The 18,667-nt window shown below is 36.0% G+C and overlaps 1 protein-coding gene across 2 annotated transcripts in view; it reads right to left on the reverse strand.

The window, feature by feature from the left end:
• Positions 1-655: 655 nt before the first annotated feature.
• HACD4 (3-hydroxyacyl-CoA dehydratase 4) overlaps positions 656-18,667 on the reverse strand; it is a 24,292-nt gene continuing 6,280 nt past the window's right edge. Inside the window, exons 4-7 of one of the 2 annotated variants that reach the window (XM_007119045.4) lie at positions 9,768-9,880; positions 5,852-5,958; positions 2,784-2,909; positions 660-1,890 (exon numbers count right to left, since the gene is read on the reverse strand). In XM_007119045.4, coding sequence (XP_007119107.1) covers positions 1,808-1,890; positions 2,784-2,909; positions 5,852-5,958; positions 9,768-9,880 — 429 coding nt within the window. In that variant the 3' untranslated portion in view covers positions 660-1,807. Of the gene's footprint in view, positions 1,891-2,783; positions 2,910-5,851; positions 5,959-9,767; positions 9,881-18,667 lie in introns of both variants that reach the window. The other variant, XM_007119046.4, reaches the window with a different exon arrangement.

Raw genomic sequence — 18,667 nt, forward strand, 5'->3', positions numbered from 1 at the left:
GAAAAATTAAAAATAGAACTACCACATGACCCAGCAATTCCACTCTTGTGTATATATCCAGAAAAAATGGAAACACTAATTCGAAAAAATACATGCACCCCAATGTTCATAGCAGGCAGCACTATTTACAATAGCCAAGACATGGAAGCAACCCAAATGCCCACCAACAGATGATTAAGAAGATGCACGATACATATAAAATGGACTATTACTTAACCATAAAAGAATGAAATTCTACCACTTGCAGCAACGTGGATGGACCTGGAGAATATTATACTTACTGAAGTAAGTCAGACAGAGAAAGACAAACACTATGATATCACTTATATGTGGAATCTAACAAATAATACAAATTAATGTATATGCAAAACAGAAATAGACTCACAGACATAGGAAACAAACTTGTGGTTACCAAAGAGGAGAGGGATGGAGGAAGGGACAAATTAAGGGTATGTGATTAACAGATACAAACTACTATATATAAAATAGTTAAGCAACAAGGATATACTCTATAGCACAGGGAATTATACCCATTATCTTATAACAACCTATAATGGCGTATAATCTGAGAAAATACTGAATCACTATGCTGTACACTTGAACTGACGTAATATTGTAAGTCAACTATACTTCAATAGAAACAAAAGCAAAATAAAATGTACAGCTTCTTAAAAGGATAATTTTAATACTTATTTTAAAGTTCCAAATATATTAACTTTATAAAGATATCAACTATCTTTATTAATACTCAATTGTTTCTTTTCATATGTTTTATTTAGTGGAAATAAGATTACCCATCTTTTATAATTACATTTCCATTACCTGGTTCTTATTGTCACAAAATATTTAGTACCCTTTTTATATAGTTATTGGATAATAAGATTCTATAATTCTCTCAAGAAAAGTGAATGATATACTGAAGGTACAGAAATTATTCTATTAGTCAATTATTCACATATATTTTAGAACTTCAAAGAAAGGAGCATTTTTCAAAAGTGATGACTTACATATGACTTATAGCAATTATCAATAATAATTCAGTAGTAAATAATCTGAAGCATCACTGGTTCTCAATTTTCTTGCCTTATGTAAATGATTTACTATATTTTTGTACTTTTTATCTCCTTTAAGGTATGTATATGGCTTGATTAGATTTTTTGGAATATGGGGCATTATTTGTGAAAACGAAGGTCTATTCTGTTTTCCTCAGGGTCCTCTCTTAAACCATCAAATTCCAAATAACTTGTGTAATATTAACAAATACTCTTTCAGGGTTTGGAAAAATGTTTAATTTTCTAAGTGTGTCTAATGTTTAAGGTGGGTGTTAACTCTGGGGACAGTGACATCTGTCTATAAAATAGGTTATTCTAGAAAAATACAGAACATATTACACATCACTCCCCTCCCACAGATCAGCTGCTACTTGGGAACTCAGAAGTAAAAAGAAATATATGTAAATAGGTGTAATTTAGGTTAACAACTTTGGTTTCTTAGTTTAACAGAATCTACTCCAGTTAAAATCCTATTTCTCATTAACCTTACAGGAAAATAATCAGGCTTCACACAATATAAACTTAACTTGTGTAAAATTCACAGCTTTGGTGAAACAGGTCGTGAAGAGTATACATACTAAAAACAACATGTGAGAAACACAGACTGCTGTATATGTCAAGAGTTTTGGGGAGGAGAGCAATTATTGCATGTCATGGATTTTTATGAAATACTAGGTATTTTTCCACCTGTGTTGTGTTTACTGCAGCTGAATCCACAGCCTCTCCTTTCTTATGTCACATCAGAGTGCCATGCTTCACATTTTCTTCTTTTTAATGGGAAAGACTCTGAGGATGTCTCTTCTTTCTGAGTAAAGATGACTATAGGTAAAATACATACCTGATGTGGAGAAAGAAATGGCAAAAATTAAGACTGATTAACCAACTCTGTGGAAAGAACCATGGTTTTGAAATAGAGTGCTGCCTGGAGTCCAGGGAGAAGACACTTGCAAAGGAGACTCAAAGAAGGAATACTTAAAGAGTGTCCAGATTTTCTGCAGAAGGGGAAGTAAAGCAAACTCCTCCATTTTACTGTTCTGTTTATTGCAAGGAAGGAACTTTTCTTTAGCTCTCTCCATTTCCCCTAAAGTTTTACATTTGTCTTCTCTTTTATGTGTTGTTCTTACATACCGGATAGCTGTTATCTTCTAGAGGTAATAATTATCTTAAGGATTTGTGAAGGTTAGAGCTGGAGAAACTAAAATTTAATAACAGAAGTCTGTTTCCCAATTTCCTGGACAAATTAATTAATTGATTAGATTTTCTCAACTGTAAGTTTTTGTCCTATATATTTTTCTTGAGCCTTTAGCACCTAGTCCCACTTGCCTGCTAGGAAATGCTAGCACATAAGGGCAAACAAACAGGAAACAAAACAGATATAAATGGGAAATCCAGAAACAGCCAAGTTCACTTAGTTTGACATCTAGATTTTCTTTGTAGATGCTTGTGTTTGTGGTGAAAACTTTTATATTTCATACACAAAGCAGTTACATTTTCTGCTAGTAAAACTGTTCTTGTTCATACAGTGCGAAGAGTGATATATTTGATCTCATGATGATCTGCAAAAAGCATTATAACTTCTAAATACTTTACTAACAAGGTCTAGTTTGTCATGTCAGCCTTCTTTTTCCATCTCTCCCATGTTTACAGACCTTTCTACTAAGGTAGATGGCAGCACAAACCAAAAAGCACAGAAAGAATGCAAAAACAAAACAAAACAGAAAAGCCACTTACCTATAAAGAGCATAATGAGATATATTTTCAGCACATATGGGAAATAGATGGATAAGTCAAAGGGCAGCTTTGTGGAGTAAGTGCCAAATGATTCAAAATAAGGCAGTGACTGATAGATGGCAAATGCTGTTTAAAGAAAAAAGGAATCATGAAGGTTTCCCTCCTTAACTTGCTACAGAGATGTGTATATATGTATGCATAGTTGAAGGATATTCCAAATTTGATAACAACCATTTTGTGATAATTGCTGAATCCTTTTGCCAAAGCTATAGTTTGATATAGAAATCCGCTGATCAGATTGGCAAGGCCATTATAGCAGTGTGATTTGTTGAATTTTGTCCATTTTTTACTTTATTATGCCTACACAAAAATAGTTTACAGTGTTTCTTTTTTTATTGAGGTATAGTTGATGTACAATATAAGCTTCTGGTGTACAACAGAGTGATTCACAATTTTTAAAGGCTATACTCCATTTATAGTTAATATAAAATATCAGCTATATTCCCCATGCTGTATAATATATTCTTGTAGCTTATTTATTTTATACATAGTAGTTCGTACCAAAAATTGTATCTCAAAATACCTGTCCTCTTAGCCACAAGTAGGGGTTACAGACGAATGAACATGGAAAATGCTTCATATATTCTCCTCTTGGAGTTTCATAACACACATTGGTATAGCAGAGATTCTGTCAAGCTCTGCAATAAAGAAACTGGTTTCACCCATTTCCTCAGCTTAACTGGTCTTGGAATAGCTCTTTCTTCCTCCCCATCCCAGCAGTACTTAATAAAAATTCTGAGGAATCATGTGAGAAATGCTGGCCTAAATTACTTTGAGGGAGGAGGCTCATGTCAAATAAAAAGAGATGGACATTCTATGAAATTGTGTCCCATGTATAGGCTTTGCATAACATTTCATGGAATAAAATGATAATGTACTATGGTTATATAAGATATTCTCATCAGGGTAAGCTGAGTGAAGGTACATAGAAACAATGCACTGTTTTTGCAACTTATTGTGAGTTCAAAATTATTTTTTTTTAATTTCTTTTTTAAAAAAGACAGAGGAAAACTCAGGCGCCCACAGCTGTTAGAACCAGACAGTGGAATCGGCAGAGTCTGCAACTGACACTAAAGCATGCCATCTAAGATTTCCACGGGCAGCACCTAAGTCTCTGGCATTTTATTAGTATAGTTGATTTGATTATGAATATGAACTTGGTTTTTGTCTTATATTATCAGATGGGAAACTACAGTTATTAAAAGATATTAGAATTATCAAAAGTCAAGCAGGTTTTCTTAACTACATGTTTTTATACTTTGGGACATTTGAAATATATAGAAATATATAAAGATAAAATTACTACGCTCTGCCACCCAGAATTAATCATTATTGATATTTTGTTATATGTGCTTTCAAAATTTTTCTGGATATACTTTGTTTTTTAACTGCAAGAATAAGTTTATGAATCTAATTTTAATAAAAGAATATGCATTTTATGGCAACTATATATAAACATGGCTTTCCTAAGAAAGGAGAATGCTTACAATTATGGAATAAAAAGAAACGTCTCCTATATATTTATTCATCCCTATTTTTAGGAAAATATTAGTCATATTTTTACTTTATTCCTTTATATATTCTTTATAGTATTTTTCATATTATCTAACAAATGAATATTCCTAATAAATAAATGTTTACGGGCTTCCCTGGTAGCACAGTGATTGAGAGTCCACCTGCCGATGCAGGGGACACGGGTTCGTGCCCCGGTCCGGGAAGATCCCACATGCCGCGGAGCGGCTAGGCCTGTGAGCCATGGCCGCTGAGCCTGCCCGTCCGGAGCCTGCGCTCCGCAACGGGAGAGGCCCGCGTACCGCAAAAAAATAAATAAATAAATGTTTCAATGAGTGATGGATTTTGTTCTCAAATAAATGGCCAATCCATTTTTTATGGTTTTCAAGAAAATTATTCCCTAGATTGTTTTGGCATAGTCTATTTGGAAACAAAACAGATTTTTAAATTATATCTAATGTGATTTACTATAATATAAGCTCCCTTTCTCTGCTCACTGGTAGATAGACAACGTGTGGTTATATCATATATACTTTATAATCATTGCCAACGTCACCATCATTTTATGTTAAATATTTCTGTATGTTTTCCCGTAGTTACTTAACATGTGCTCTCTTAATTTCTTTATGCCTTCGGTTTTCAAAAACTTTTATCATGTCTGCTTCAGAGTTCCCTACAAGTCTGCTAAATCCATTACAGAGGAAAGCATATATTCCCCAAATATTCTCAAGCTCTTTGCAAATTGATGCTTTCAATTATTTGACTTTAAGCTTTAGGTTTACATTTAGGCTAAGTAATTAGCCTACTTCACATTGTATTTAATAATTCATTGTTTATTGAGCATGTATACTAGGTGCATAAGACAAACGAAGAAAGAAACAAAGACAACTCCAGATCCCCATGGAGCTTAGAGGCTAGACAGGGAAATAGACATTAATCAAAGAATCACACAAATGTCTAATTACAACTAAGATAGGTCTTACAAAACAGATTCATTGGGGGAATTACTGTTGATGAGGAAATTGAGGAACGCTTCCATGAGAAGCTAATGACTCGTCTAAAGGCACAGTTAACTGTCACTGGCAGAGAGTAGGCAGCATGGTAGATGGTAAGTGGGAAGGCTAGTCCAGCCAAGGGGGAACTGAATTTCTATGCATTACAAATAATCACTGAGTCACTGAATGTTAAATCCCCTTTGGATGAGTAAACAGACTTAGAGAGGTTAAATGATTTACCCAAACTCAGCAAGTTAATGAAGTTAAAGGCCCTCAGATTCCTCATCCAATATTTTGTCTACTGTGCAGAGCTGCTTCCCCCTTAACTTGACTTTTTAATGTTTTGCTTCTTTGCATCAAGGGAAGTATGCCAGGAAAGATAACACGGAGTCAGCTGAACAGTAGCAAAAATAGTAACTTAATCATCAAAAAGTTTTGTGAATCATCATAACAGGACTGCTTTTGTCAGTAAGCAATACAGAGAAGTCACTCTTTTCTTACCTTCAGCGAGAACACACAAAGGATAAATCGGCATCCATAGTGTTTGACTGAGCCATGTCAAGACAGCATAGGATATTCCAATGACTGATAACATGCTGTAAGTGTACCTGAAAGGAGACAAGTTTGCTCATAAACATCATTTGCTGCTAATGTCTGGGAAATAGCAGAAGAAAATACCTTACTGTGTAATTGAATACACAGGTAAAACTGGAGAGTATGCAAATTCCTTACTTTATTTCCTGTGGTGTAAGCAGGAGAAGAGGTAAAAAATGGAGAGAGAGGAACCGTGTCAGTCTGGCTTGTCTTATGGGGCGGATCACGGATAATTATAGAGGGAAGAGAGAAAAATGTAACTCTTATCCCCCAGCAAATTACAGTTACAAGTTTCCTCAAATAGTGACTTCAATTTCACTCAGAAGCCAAGCCCATTTTATGGAGAGGCTAAGTTTTTAATACAGACAGACTTGTAAACATCTAGGTAATGAATTTTTAAAATAAAAAAAAATGTGCCATCTTGTGTGAATAATTAAAGAACTGGCCTTAGGAGCTTGTTTTGGGTATAGGAGCTGGTTTTAAATCTTCCTTTATGATGTACTAGATGAAGTAGTCAAAATCTTTTCATTTCTCAAGCTTAAGCATACATCAGCATCACTCAGAGGGCTTGCTAAAGCACAAACTGTTAGGCCCCATCTCCAGAGTGTCTGATTCCGTGGACCTGAGAATCTGTATTACAAACAAGTTCCAGGTGACGCTGATCCCACTGGTCCAGGGACCATACTTAGAACTACTGGAATAGGCAGTGCATACATATGGCAAAACAAAATTCAAAACCTTGAAAACATGAATGCAGAAAAGTAAATCTTTCTCTCATTCCAGGACCCTAATTCCACTCCTCAGAGGCAATGACCAATGCCGATTTCTCATGTATTCTTTCCAAAATATTTTTGCATATACTTACCTATGTGTATATATACTATATATGATATACATCAGCAGTGCAAGCACTCACCAAACATAGCATGTTATCAAAATTTTTGTTCTTTACCAATATAAGGGAAAAATGGTATCTCACTGCTTTGATTTTTTTTCTCTTATTACAAGAGTAGTTAAGAATCTTTTCATATGTTTAAAAATCACTTCTGATGAAGTCCAATGTATCTCTTTTTGTTGTTGCTTGTGTTTTTGGTATTAAATCTAAAAATCCATTGTCAAATCCAAGATCAAAAACATTTACCCCTATGTTTTCTTCTAAGAGTTTTATAGTTTTAGCTCTTCCATTTAGGTTTTCGATCCATTGAGTTAATTTTTGTATGGTGCAAAGTAAAGGACCAAATTCATTCCTTTGCATGTGGATATCCAGCTGTCCCAGCACCATTTGACCAAAAGACTATTTTTCTCCATTGAAAGACCTTGGCATCCTGTCAAAAATCAATTGACCATAAATTTGAGAGTTCATCTCCGGACTGTCAATTCTATTCCACGATATATCCTTATGTCCGTTATCACACTCTTGATGTGTGCAACTTTGGTTGCTTTGTAGTAAGTTTTGAAATTGGGAAGTGTGAATCTTCCAACTATGTTCTTTTTTGAGATTGTTTTGGCTACTCTGGGTTCCTTGGGTTTCCATATGAGTTTTAGGATCAGCTTCTCAACTCCTGCAAAGAAGCCAGCTGGGATTCTGATAGGGATTGCATTGAATCTGTAGATCACCTTGAGGAGTGTTCCATCTTAAAAACATTGTCTTCAACCCATAAACATGGAATATCTTTCCACTTATTTAGATCTTCTTTAATTTCTCTGCACAATGTTTTATAGTTTTTAGTGTACAAGTTCTGCCCATCTTTTGTTAAATTTATGTCTAAGTACTTTATTTTTTGATGTTTTGGTTTCTTAATTTTATTTTAGGATAGGCCATTGCAAATGTGTAGAATACAATTAATTTTTGTACAGCTGACCCTTGAACAACACAGGTTTGAACTAAGCGGGTCCACTTATATGTGCACACAAAAGCTTGTACATGGATGTTCACAGCAGCATTCCTCCTGACCAAAAAGTAGAAACAACCCAAATGTCCATCAACTGATAAATGAATAAATAAAAATTGGTATATCAATATAATGGAATATTATTCAGCCATAAAAAGAAATAAAATACTGATACCTGTTAAAACATGGACGAGGGCTTCCCTGGTGGCGCAGTGGTTGAGAGTCCACCTGCTGATGCAGGGGACACGGGTTCCTGCCCCAGTTCGGGAAGATCCCACATGCCGTGGAGCGGCTAGGCCCGTGAGCCATGGCCGCTGAGCCTGCGCGTCTGCAGCCTATGCTCCGCAACGGGAGAGGCCACAACAGTGAGAGGCCCACGTACCGCAAAAAAAAAAAAAAAAAAAAAAAACCAAACATGGACGAACCTTGAAAATGTTATGCTAAGTGAAAGAACCCAGTCACAAAAGGCACATATTATATGATTCCATTTACATGAAATGTCCAGAATAGGCAAATCCATACAGACAGTATGTTAGTGGTTGCCAGGGCTGGGAGGAAAAGGGAATTGGGTGCGACTACTAATGGATTTGGGGCTTCTTTTGGGGGTGATGAAAATGTTCTCAAATTAGATAGTGGTGATGTCTTTACACATGTCTTTGAATACACTAAAATCGACAAATTTTATATTTTAAAAGGGTAAATGTTAAGGTCCATGAATTATCGCATTGCTGTTATTTTTAAGGTTGTGTGATTTGCCCGAGATCATATAGCAGTGGAGGTGAGGTTCATACTGAGATCTTCCACTTCTATGTCCAAAAGTCTTTCCATCACATCACGATACCACTCTCAATGCCAAAACCACTTTGTTCTCTAACGGGTCTACTGAGCTTATCTGAGACTGAATCGACACTGAAAGAGTTGGGCATACCAGAGAATGAAACATCAGAAAGCCACAGTCCCAGATGAGGCTCCATGTCTCATAAACAGAAAGTCATGGGCTACAAAACTCCCTGAAGTTTGCCCCAAATCCACAAATCTTTCAGTTAAAAGTGAGAAATAACTAAGTTATATATAACAAAGAATTATAGTCACTTTAATTCAACAAAATATTTCATTAAATTCATTCTACTTAGAATATCTTAACTCAGCCAAGTTATTGACAATATAATAAAGAATTTATATAACCTCAGCTAAAATGCTAGGGTTCTTTTGTTACCCCTCCACATCCAGATCTTTCAAGCAGGAGGGACAGTTCTCATTTGTGAGAGCCTGAAGTAGCAGTTAGGAGCCTCTCCAAAGTGAGCCACTGAGCAAAGGGCTCAGCAATTTTACACCATTGCTGGTAGAGATAACACACAAAGTTTTAGAATTAGAAGGAAACATAACACCATCTGGAGCAAGGGCTCTTAACCTGAGGTCCAAGGATTCCCAGTGAGTCCATGAAAGAACTTCAGTTATTTGAACCTGCTGGAATTGTATACAAATGTTTGTGGAGGTGTGTTTTTTCCCCAGAGAGATAAGGCCCTATATTTAAAATATTCTTGAATTCAAAGAAACCAACTTTGTAAATTGTGACTATGATAGAATATAAGTCTTGCTTTGCTTATTAAAGTAACACATACCAGAGCAATTGCAAAGAATGCCTTTCATTAGCAACAGCTGCGAGATTTATTCCAAATTGGTGTATGCCAAGTCTTCTGCTGGGAACCTGATGCAATGATTTGCTCTTGATACCATGGTAGGTTTCCATTATTTCTGATATGCCCATTACAGAAAGCACTAAAAATACATTTCCATATCAAGACAAAATAATATGAAAAGGGGTTATGTATTTCTCTCTCATTCAGAGTAACCAAATGTAAGCAGCTATTACTGGCTTCACTTTAGAAAGCAATTTGGCTTTGTTTTAAGAGATTATTTTGCCTCCTTACCTAACCATATCCAATAGATTCCAAAAGATGAATAAAACACACACCACGTATTTCTCTTGGACCTCCTCTTGACTGGTGATCACCACAAAGAGGATGATTATTCTCTCAGTGAGCTAACAAAGAAATAGCAAAGTCAAGAATTAGGATCATCTGTTAAGCAGGTAGGTAATTTTCTAATTTTAAAAACCAGAGTTCCTCTTAAAAGTATGCTTTAACTATAAATATATATACTACACAGTTAACATGATCTCTGAGGGAGCAGGGTTACAGATGAATTTCATTTCCTCCTTTTTGTTTTTCTGCATTCTCCAAATTATATGTAATGAATAAGAAGATAACATATTTCATCTGAATCAGGGCATGTCCCTTCTTGTGATACATGCACACATGGTTTTTACTCACTTTGACAAGCTTTTATTGTGTGTCTACTATGTATCAGATGCTAAGACTACATATATAATGAAAGCATGGTTCTTGCTACACAGGGTAGCAATGGTAGGAGCATGTGGGGCAGTAACTATAACACAGTGTGAATAATGCTGTCATTTAAAGGGCTACATATGGGAGCACAGGGGAGGGAGATACCTGACAAAAAGATGCAGACAGATTTATGGAGGCAGGCAACATTTCAGTTGGATCTTGAGGAATGGACAGGGGTTTGTCAGGTAGACTGGATAGGAGAATGGGCATCCTAGGCCAAGGGAGCAGCCTGAGCAAAGAGGCAGAGGTGTGAAAACACACAATGTGCTGGGGATTAAGGAGAACCACTGGGGGCTAGAGAGGAGGTGCACAGAAGGGAATCCTAGGAGATAAAATTGAAAATGTGTTGGGGGCTGGGATGTGAAGAGTTTTGAATGACAGGCTGAGAAATTTCCATTTCATCCAACAGGGAAGCCCCCGTAGTTTTGGGGGGCTTTGCTTTGTTTTTTTGTTTTTTTTGGTGGGGGTGGGTGGGAGGTGGGAGAAAGGGAGAAAGGGGAAGCGAAATAATATAATCCTAACCCACATAAGCTAGTGGAAAATGAAAAGAATTCAACAAATTCATATTTTTCCAAGTCAATAAGCATCTATAAATCACTAAGAATGCACACACTTATGGCTCAGTTCCAGTTACTGACCTCAAAATATACATTCCTCTTTCCAATCTAATGTGCCTTCTTATGCCACATTAATATACTTTGTACACTCTGCATTGTTTGTTTTTTGTTTTTTGTTTTTTTTTGCCGTACGTGGGCCTCTCACTGTTGTGGCCTCTCCGGTTGCAGAGCACAGGCTCCGGACGCGCAGGGTCAGCGGCCATGGCTCACGGGCCCAGCTGCTCCGCGGTATGTGGGATCTTCGCGGACCGGGGCACGAACCCGTGTCCCCTGCATCGGCAGGCGGACTCTCAACCACTGCGCCACCAGGGAAGCCTGTTTGTTTGTTTTTAATAGAACATTTTACTTTCTTCACAATGGTCGAAGGAAACCTGCGATTGAGGGAGCATATTAGTGATAAAGACAAGGGCTGCTTTGTATTTTTCAATAGCTGTCTTTATTTTTAAAGTGGATCAAGGACTAAAGACTGAGATAATCTATGACTTAGAATCATAGGTTGTTAGTCCAGGAAAATCACCTAGTACAGAGAAATCCAGGATTTGCCAACATTGGGCCACATGATCAGAAATCCACATGTAGAAGCTGTATCAGCGTGTTTATAACCACATTGGTGAGTTAAGAGGGCCCTTGCTTGGCTAAGGAAATTAGATATGATTCAAACCTTAGTCAATCAATGGAAGCTACCTACATGGCTGTTTTTCTTTCATCAGTCTTTCTTTACAATGCCCTAGTTTCTTGATTTAACCATATTTATATAACGAATTAGACTTAACTGCAATGATAATTACCGAATGATCCAAGCTTGCTGCTATGACACCCAGCAGCCTTTGGATACAAGATCTTAGCAGCAAACAAGTATTTAGGCACTGCCTAATCCTACATTTGATCAGTGCCTGCTAATTAGGAAAATTATCTAATTTTTGACAAAAATCTCAGGAGATACACACATGAATGCATACACACATATTTCTAATTACATGGCTGACTACTGAAAGAGAGAACATAAGCTACCTTTGATAAGATGGCTTTCTAAGGGCCCTGCTAGATACTTGCCCAACCCCACCTTTTTACAAATAAGGAAACTGGGAACCAGAGAAATTAAGTGACTTGCCCAAACTAGTGGCAGACCTGGAAACATATATATCCCAAATCTCCTGGTTTCTAGAGTTGTAGGCAATCCCTGATGTCAGGCTGCCCCTCAACTGATGAGTAGGGAGGGAAAACTCTCCTAAAAGAGAGAGAGACTGGAGCTGCACAAAGAAACTCACTGTTTAAAATCATCAAGTGAGGGACTGTGGCATGTTAGTGATGGTAACCTGATTGCAGAGAAATCAGCAATCAGCATGCCCCCCAAAACACAACCACATACATACAGAAAGGTATGTGAAGGCCCTCCCCCCATACGATGTCAATCTAATTAACAAATTATCTGATGGTTATTTAACTCTAACTTGACCATTCAATGGCAATACAATGGGAGAATTTAGGAGGCGATATTCTTAAATTGGTAAAAAGCCAATATTTATTAGTTACTTTGTGCCAGGTTCCAAACACACACCATCTCATTTAATCTCCATAACGACCCTAAGAAGTGCTATTGTTATTATCTGCCTTTTACAAAGGACACTGCATTTTACAAAGTGAAAGTGACTTGCCTATAGATATGGAATCAAAATCTAGACAATGTCATTCTAAATTCCTTGTTCTGAAACACTAAGACATTTTCGCCTTTGTTATTTTATAGGCTACACCCTCGCATAATGTCTATGTTATAGTCTATTCTCAAAAAAAAAAGCCTCTCCTGAAAAGTTAAACCTTAAAACAAGAACTTACTTGATTTTCTAAATCAACACCAAAATAATTTTGAAGAACAGACTTTTAAAATTTATTACTTTTCTTTACATGTAATAGTTTGACCAGTTATTTGGAGCTTTACACTTGGGAAAACTTAGCACTTTGTCATTTTAAACAAATCCTATGAGAACATGACAATTACTAATGAATGATCTTGTAATGTTTAGTACAACTCAAACAGGCAGAATAAAAGCACAGTAAAAACACTATAACTTAGGCCAAATTAAACATAGTGGTAATGTGGTTAATTCAAAAATTTGGTAACTACAAAATAAAAATATTTTGCAGTTTTATGTTCTATTTGGGAATCCTGAACTCCAGATTAAGCAATGACTAAAATTGTTACTTTATAAATGGCATCTAGAAAATTAGTTATAAACTATTGAAGGAGTAAAAAATCATACATCAACTATAGGGAGAATTTCTACAATCTTAAAAGTAAATTAGTTTTAGCCTCAAAGACTATTATATTACTAAAAGGATAACCCAAACTATTTTAAATCCTGTAAACTTTTGTTGAGAACTTCAGAAACATACCCTTAAATGTTCAAATCACCACATTCCTCTGTAAGACAAAAGCATCTAAATACTATTTATATATTTTTACTCATTCATCAATCAATAGATATTTATTGAGGGTACTATTCTGAATTCCGGGGGGTATAACACCGTGAACAAGACCAAGTCCCAACCCTCATGGTATTTATGTCCTAGCTTGTGAGATAGACACTGTAAACAAATGTAGCATAATAGTTGAGTGTTCAGGAAAACTAGCCCAAATCCAAATTTTTGCTCCACCATTTACAATTTATGTGAACGTGGATAAGTTATTTAACTTTTGTGTTAAGTAATTATGCTGGAGATAAAAATAAGCATAATTTAATGTAGTGATTAGTATATTTACAGGAAAATACATTTTTCTATATAATCAAGACTATCAGTGAATAAAAAAGTTAATCTCGGGCTTCCCTGGTGGTGCAGTGGTTGAGAGTCCGCCTGCCAATGCAGGGGATACGGGTTCGTGCCCCGGTCCGGGAAGATCCCACATGCCGCGGAGCACCTGGGCCCGTGAGCCATGGCCGCTGAGCCTGCGCGTCCGGAGCCTGCGCTCCACAACGGGAGAGGCCACAACAGTGAGAGGCCCGCGTACCGCAAAAAAAAAAAAAAAAAAAAAAAAGGTTAATCTCAGCATCTTTAAAATTATACTGTGAATATAGATTTATAACTATTACAACTCCAATGATCAAATGCAAAAAATACCAGAAAAATCAAAAATCTTATGTACAGAGTGAATTGTACCTAATAATTCATTATGTACAGAGTGAATAATTCATTCTCAGGAAGCATCAAAGTTTTGGGAATCTCATAGCACAACACTATCCGCAGTACAGTTTTATCTCTAACAATATAAACCTGTTCCCAACTCAAAACTGGAGAGAAAATCTATATGACTTTATGGAAAAAAAATAATTAAATCTAGCAATGCAAAGAAGCACCTGCGTCATGGATTACAAGAAATTAGGGTGAAACTTTGCTCTTTTCCTAAAAGGGTTTATTTTAAGACACTCTCCTTGGGTATATCCTTCATATTTGTTCTTATGAATCTGTGACTGTGAAATCTTTGGAATGATTTTTGGCAAGCAGACCCCTGCTTGTCCTTATCAGAAATAGGATGTGATATCGGTAAAAATAAAAATTGTTCTGGTAATTTGGGCTCACAAATGGAAGTTCTGTAGGCACGATAATTTGGGGGTAATAACTCCCAGTGTTTTGATTTATAGATTTAAAAAATTGTGTAAAATGAAGACATGTGCAGCGATGTTTATTGGGATGCAAAGGTAAGGAGGCAGAATTTAGCCGTTTTATTTCAGTTATGTATAAAGTCTTTGCATTTCTCAAAAGGTAAAGGAGTAAAGTGGATAACTCTGAGGGTTTCCTAAAGGCACATCAGCCTAATGTCATAATACAAAGGTTAGTTTTGCGGATATTTTCCCCTCTCGAGTTGAAATATCCTAAAGCTATATCAATAAAAACCTCTTTCTCGGGCTTCTGCACAAGCGAAGTCAGAAGAAAGCCCTTCAAAATCAATATTTCAGGGTTGGTGGTATTTCCGCTCCATAAAAGCAAGTTGTTTTGATCAAATATACTAAAATAGTTTCCCAATTCAACTTTTTTTAAAAAATCAAGCTAATAAAATATGCAAGCTCATTTGGGAGCAAGGCGTTAGAGAGGAGAGATGCCGAGTTTTCACTTATCACTTTTTTTTTTTTTTTTTTCCGGTATGCGGGCCTCTCACTGCTGTGGCCTCTCCCGTTGCAGAGCACAGGCTCCGGACGCGCAGGCTCCGCGGCCATGGCTCACGGGCCCAGCCGCTCCGCGGCATGTGGGATCTTCCCGGACCGGGGCACGAACCCGTGTCCCCTGCTTCAGCAGGCGGACTCTCAACCACTGCGCCACCAGGGAAGCCCTATCACTTTTAATTATAGTTATATTCTACTTTTGGACCTTTTTTACTTTCCCATTTTATAAATTAAAAATACCAAAAGTTTACTTTATTTCCTGATATAATTTTAATTGGCATGTAATTGTTTCCAAAAATGGATGTATATAAACAACTATTTATGTTATCGTTTTGCCCTTTTCCTCTAAATTGTATCTTTAAAAAATACATAAACTATACATCTCTGTGTTAACTTATTATAGTCTTATTGTCAATGGGTTCCCCCCCTTTCTTTTACCAATTGTAATATCAGAAAATCAAGTGGCTCTTCCCTGTCAAAATAAAGATGTGTATAAAACATTTAAAAATGTACAGAAGAAAACACAGAAAACAAACATACCCTCCTAAACACACACCACCATCATTTGATACATGTGATTCTAATTGCTCAACTAGCTAAGAATTCCTACTGCTTTTGGGAATTACTTATCTTGATATTTTGGAAGACCAGTTCCCAAAAAGAGAATTCCGTTATGACTTAGCAATCTCTCAAAGGTAATGTCAAAATAACATCACAAATGAGTGGACATGTTTTTCAACCTACTTGAAAGCAGCTAGATACCATGCATTTTTCCAGATACTATATGCAATCAGCTATGATTACTGTATGAGTAGCTTAGCCATATTCTTAACTAGTTTCTTCACTTAAAAGTGGGGAAACAGGAAAACCAAGAATAATTACACAACTTTAGACTTTTGTTTGGTTATTTTAAAGTCAGGGGCCTCAGAGTCATCTCATAATGACGGAATTCTTTTAACTATCTGCAGAACTCTAATAAAAGAAGGGGGCAGAAAATGAAACTTTGGACCCAATGCTGTGTTCTTGAAGCTTTTTACAATACTATGCCCATTCTGAAAACCACAGAAAAGATAGTAAATGAATAAAATAAACAGAGGACAGGTAAAATCTCAAAGAGATAAAAAGAGGAAGCCAAACATCACAACAAAAATTAACAATAATCAGCCCAGGATAAGAATGGTAATTGTCTTCAATACTATGATGATCCCTGATTGCTCCTGACAACAGAAACTTAAAAATCATTTGAGCCCCATCAACAGTAGACTTTGCCACCTCACCTTTAAATAAAAAGTGTCAGTGTATACTTGCCATTAATTTTTAATTACCAAACCAGGATATATTCTGATTACAGTGATCATACTTCCATAAGCTACAACAGTTTCAATTAATAGTGATTAAAATCACACTTAAATATTCTGGAATTTCTAGGACTGCAAGAAATCAGATTTCTAAGTTGTATAATACTTTCTATTTTTGGATAAGCCTATATACTTTTGGAAAGCATAAAATATATGCATATTTTCTAGACATATTCAAGATGCTCTTCTTTCTTACAAATTTAACTGTCCTGTTTCTCACTTGCATTTCCTTCTTTGTAAATAATTAAAATAACACTGCTCTGAACTTTGAAACTGCTGTTTTACCATAAAATTAATATTATCCAATTTAGCCTAAAAAAGTACAAAATTCAAAAAAGTATGCCAAAAGAAAACATGACTTAGATTCAGATAAATTTGATCATACTCCAAGCAAAATAATTCCATATGACAGAATACAACTTTCATTTAACCTGGGTTGTTAATTCTGTTCTCTAAAATTAGCATTAGACGATGCTATATGCATCTTAGTTGTTAACAAATAATAAATACCAATAAATCTTTTCCTAAATAACATGCTTCTTCTGGGACAGATGTGTACCCCTTTTTATTTTGTAAGGAAATACATTTAAGGCATTTCCATCTAGGTTTTGGCTAGCAAACTGACTACTCTGTTACTAGTTTGTACTCTAAATATTGCCCCAATTTTTATTTTACATTTGATATGTCAACATTGAAAATGTCTTCATCCTAATGAATACTATTTCTCTACTTTTAGTGAATAAGCAAAATTTAAAATCTCCCATGAACTTGCAATGCTGAGTTCTTGATAGACTCCTCAAGTTTATACTCCGATTTCCATCTTTTAAACTTTCATGGTATTTTAAGCAAATTTTAATACAAGGATCTATGCCACTCCTTCAATCAACAAAATTTAAGGTGTATGTTTCTGTTATAAGCACTTTGCTAGGTGCTGGCAATACAATCAGATTCTGATATTTCAAATATTTTTACAATGCAAATTGGTCACATTTTCTTATTCATTTTTCCAATTTATTTTGCAAACAGTTAAAATTATACTCATGTAAATACCTTTTCTGTAAATATTAAACATATGCTCATATAGTCACTTAACCCTTATCTCTCCTTATGGAAAATACCACTTTTTTGTTTTTCTTGCCTTAATTCAGCAATGATTTCATATACTAAATATCTACCAGTGACTTTCCCACCTTCCTTCAACCTGCCTTTAAAAGGAACAATGGTCATCTAGGGCTAGAGACAAATGATACCTAAAATAACAGCAATAGCAATCAGGTATTGTATTTTTTTTTTAACATCATTATTGGAGTAAAATTGCTTTACAATGGTGTGTTAGTTTCTGCTTTATAACAAAGTGAATCAGTTATACATATACTTATGTCCCCATATCTCTTCCCTCTTGTGTCTCCCTCTCTCCCACCCTCCCTATCCCACCCCTCCAGGTGGTCACAAAGCACCAGCTGATCTCCCTGTGCTATGCGGCTGCTTCCCACTAGCTATCTATTTTACGTTTGGTAGTGTATATATGTCCATGCCACTCTCTCACTTTGTCCCAGCTTACCCTTCCCCCTCCCCATATCCTCAAGTCCATTCTCTAGTAGGTCTGTGTCTTTATTCCCGTCTTACCCCTAGGTTCTTCATGATCTTTTTTTCCCCTTAGATTCCATACATATGTATTAGCATACGGTATTTATTTTTATCTTTCTGACTTACTTTGTATGACAGACTCTAGGTGCATCCACCTCACCACAAAAAACTCAATTTCATTTCTCTTTATGGCTGAGTAATATTCCATTGTATATATGTGCCACATCTTCTTTATCCATTCATCCGATGATGGACACTTAGGTAGCTTCCATCTCCTGGCTATTGTAAATAGAGCTGCAATGAACATTTTGGTACATGACTCTTTTTGAATTATGGTTTTCTCAGGGTATATGCCCAGTAGTGGGATTGCTGGGTTGTATGGTAGTTCTATTTGTAGTTTTTCAAGGAACCTCCATACTGTTCTCCATAGTGGCTGTATCAATTTACATTCCCACCAGCAGTGCAAGAGTGTTCCCTTTTCTCCACACCCTCTCCAGCATTTATTGTTTCTAGATTTTTTGATGATGGCCATTCTGACCGGTGTGAGATGATATCTCATTGTAGTTTTCATTTGCATTTCTCTAATGATTAATGATGTTGAGCATTCTTTCATGTGTTTGTTGGCAATCAGTATGTCTTCTTTGGAGAAATATCTATGTAGGTCTTCTGCCCATTTTTGGATTAGGTTGTTTGTTTTTTTGTTA

Source organism: Physeter macrocephalus, chromosome 9 (genome assembly GCF_002837175.3).
Source record: "Physeter macrocephalus isolate SW-GA chromosome 9, ASM283717v5, whole genome shotgun sequence".
NCBI classification, from domain to species: domain Eukaryota; kingdom Metazoa; phylum Chordata; class Mammalia; order Artiodactyla; family Physeteridae; genus Physeter; species Physeter macrocephalus.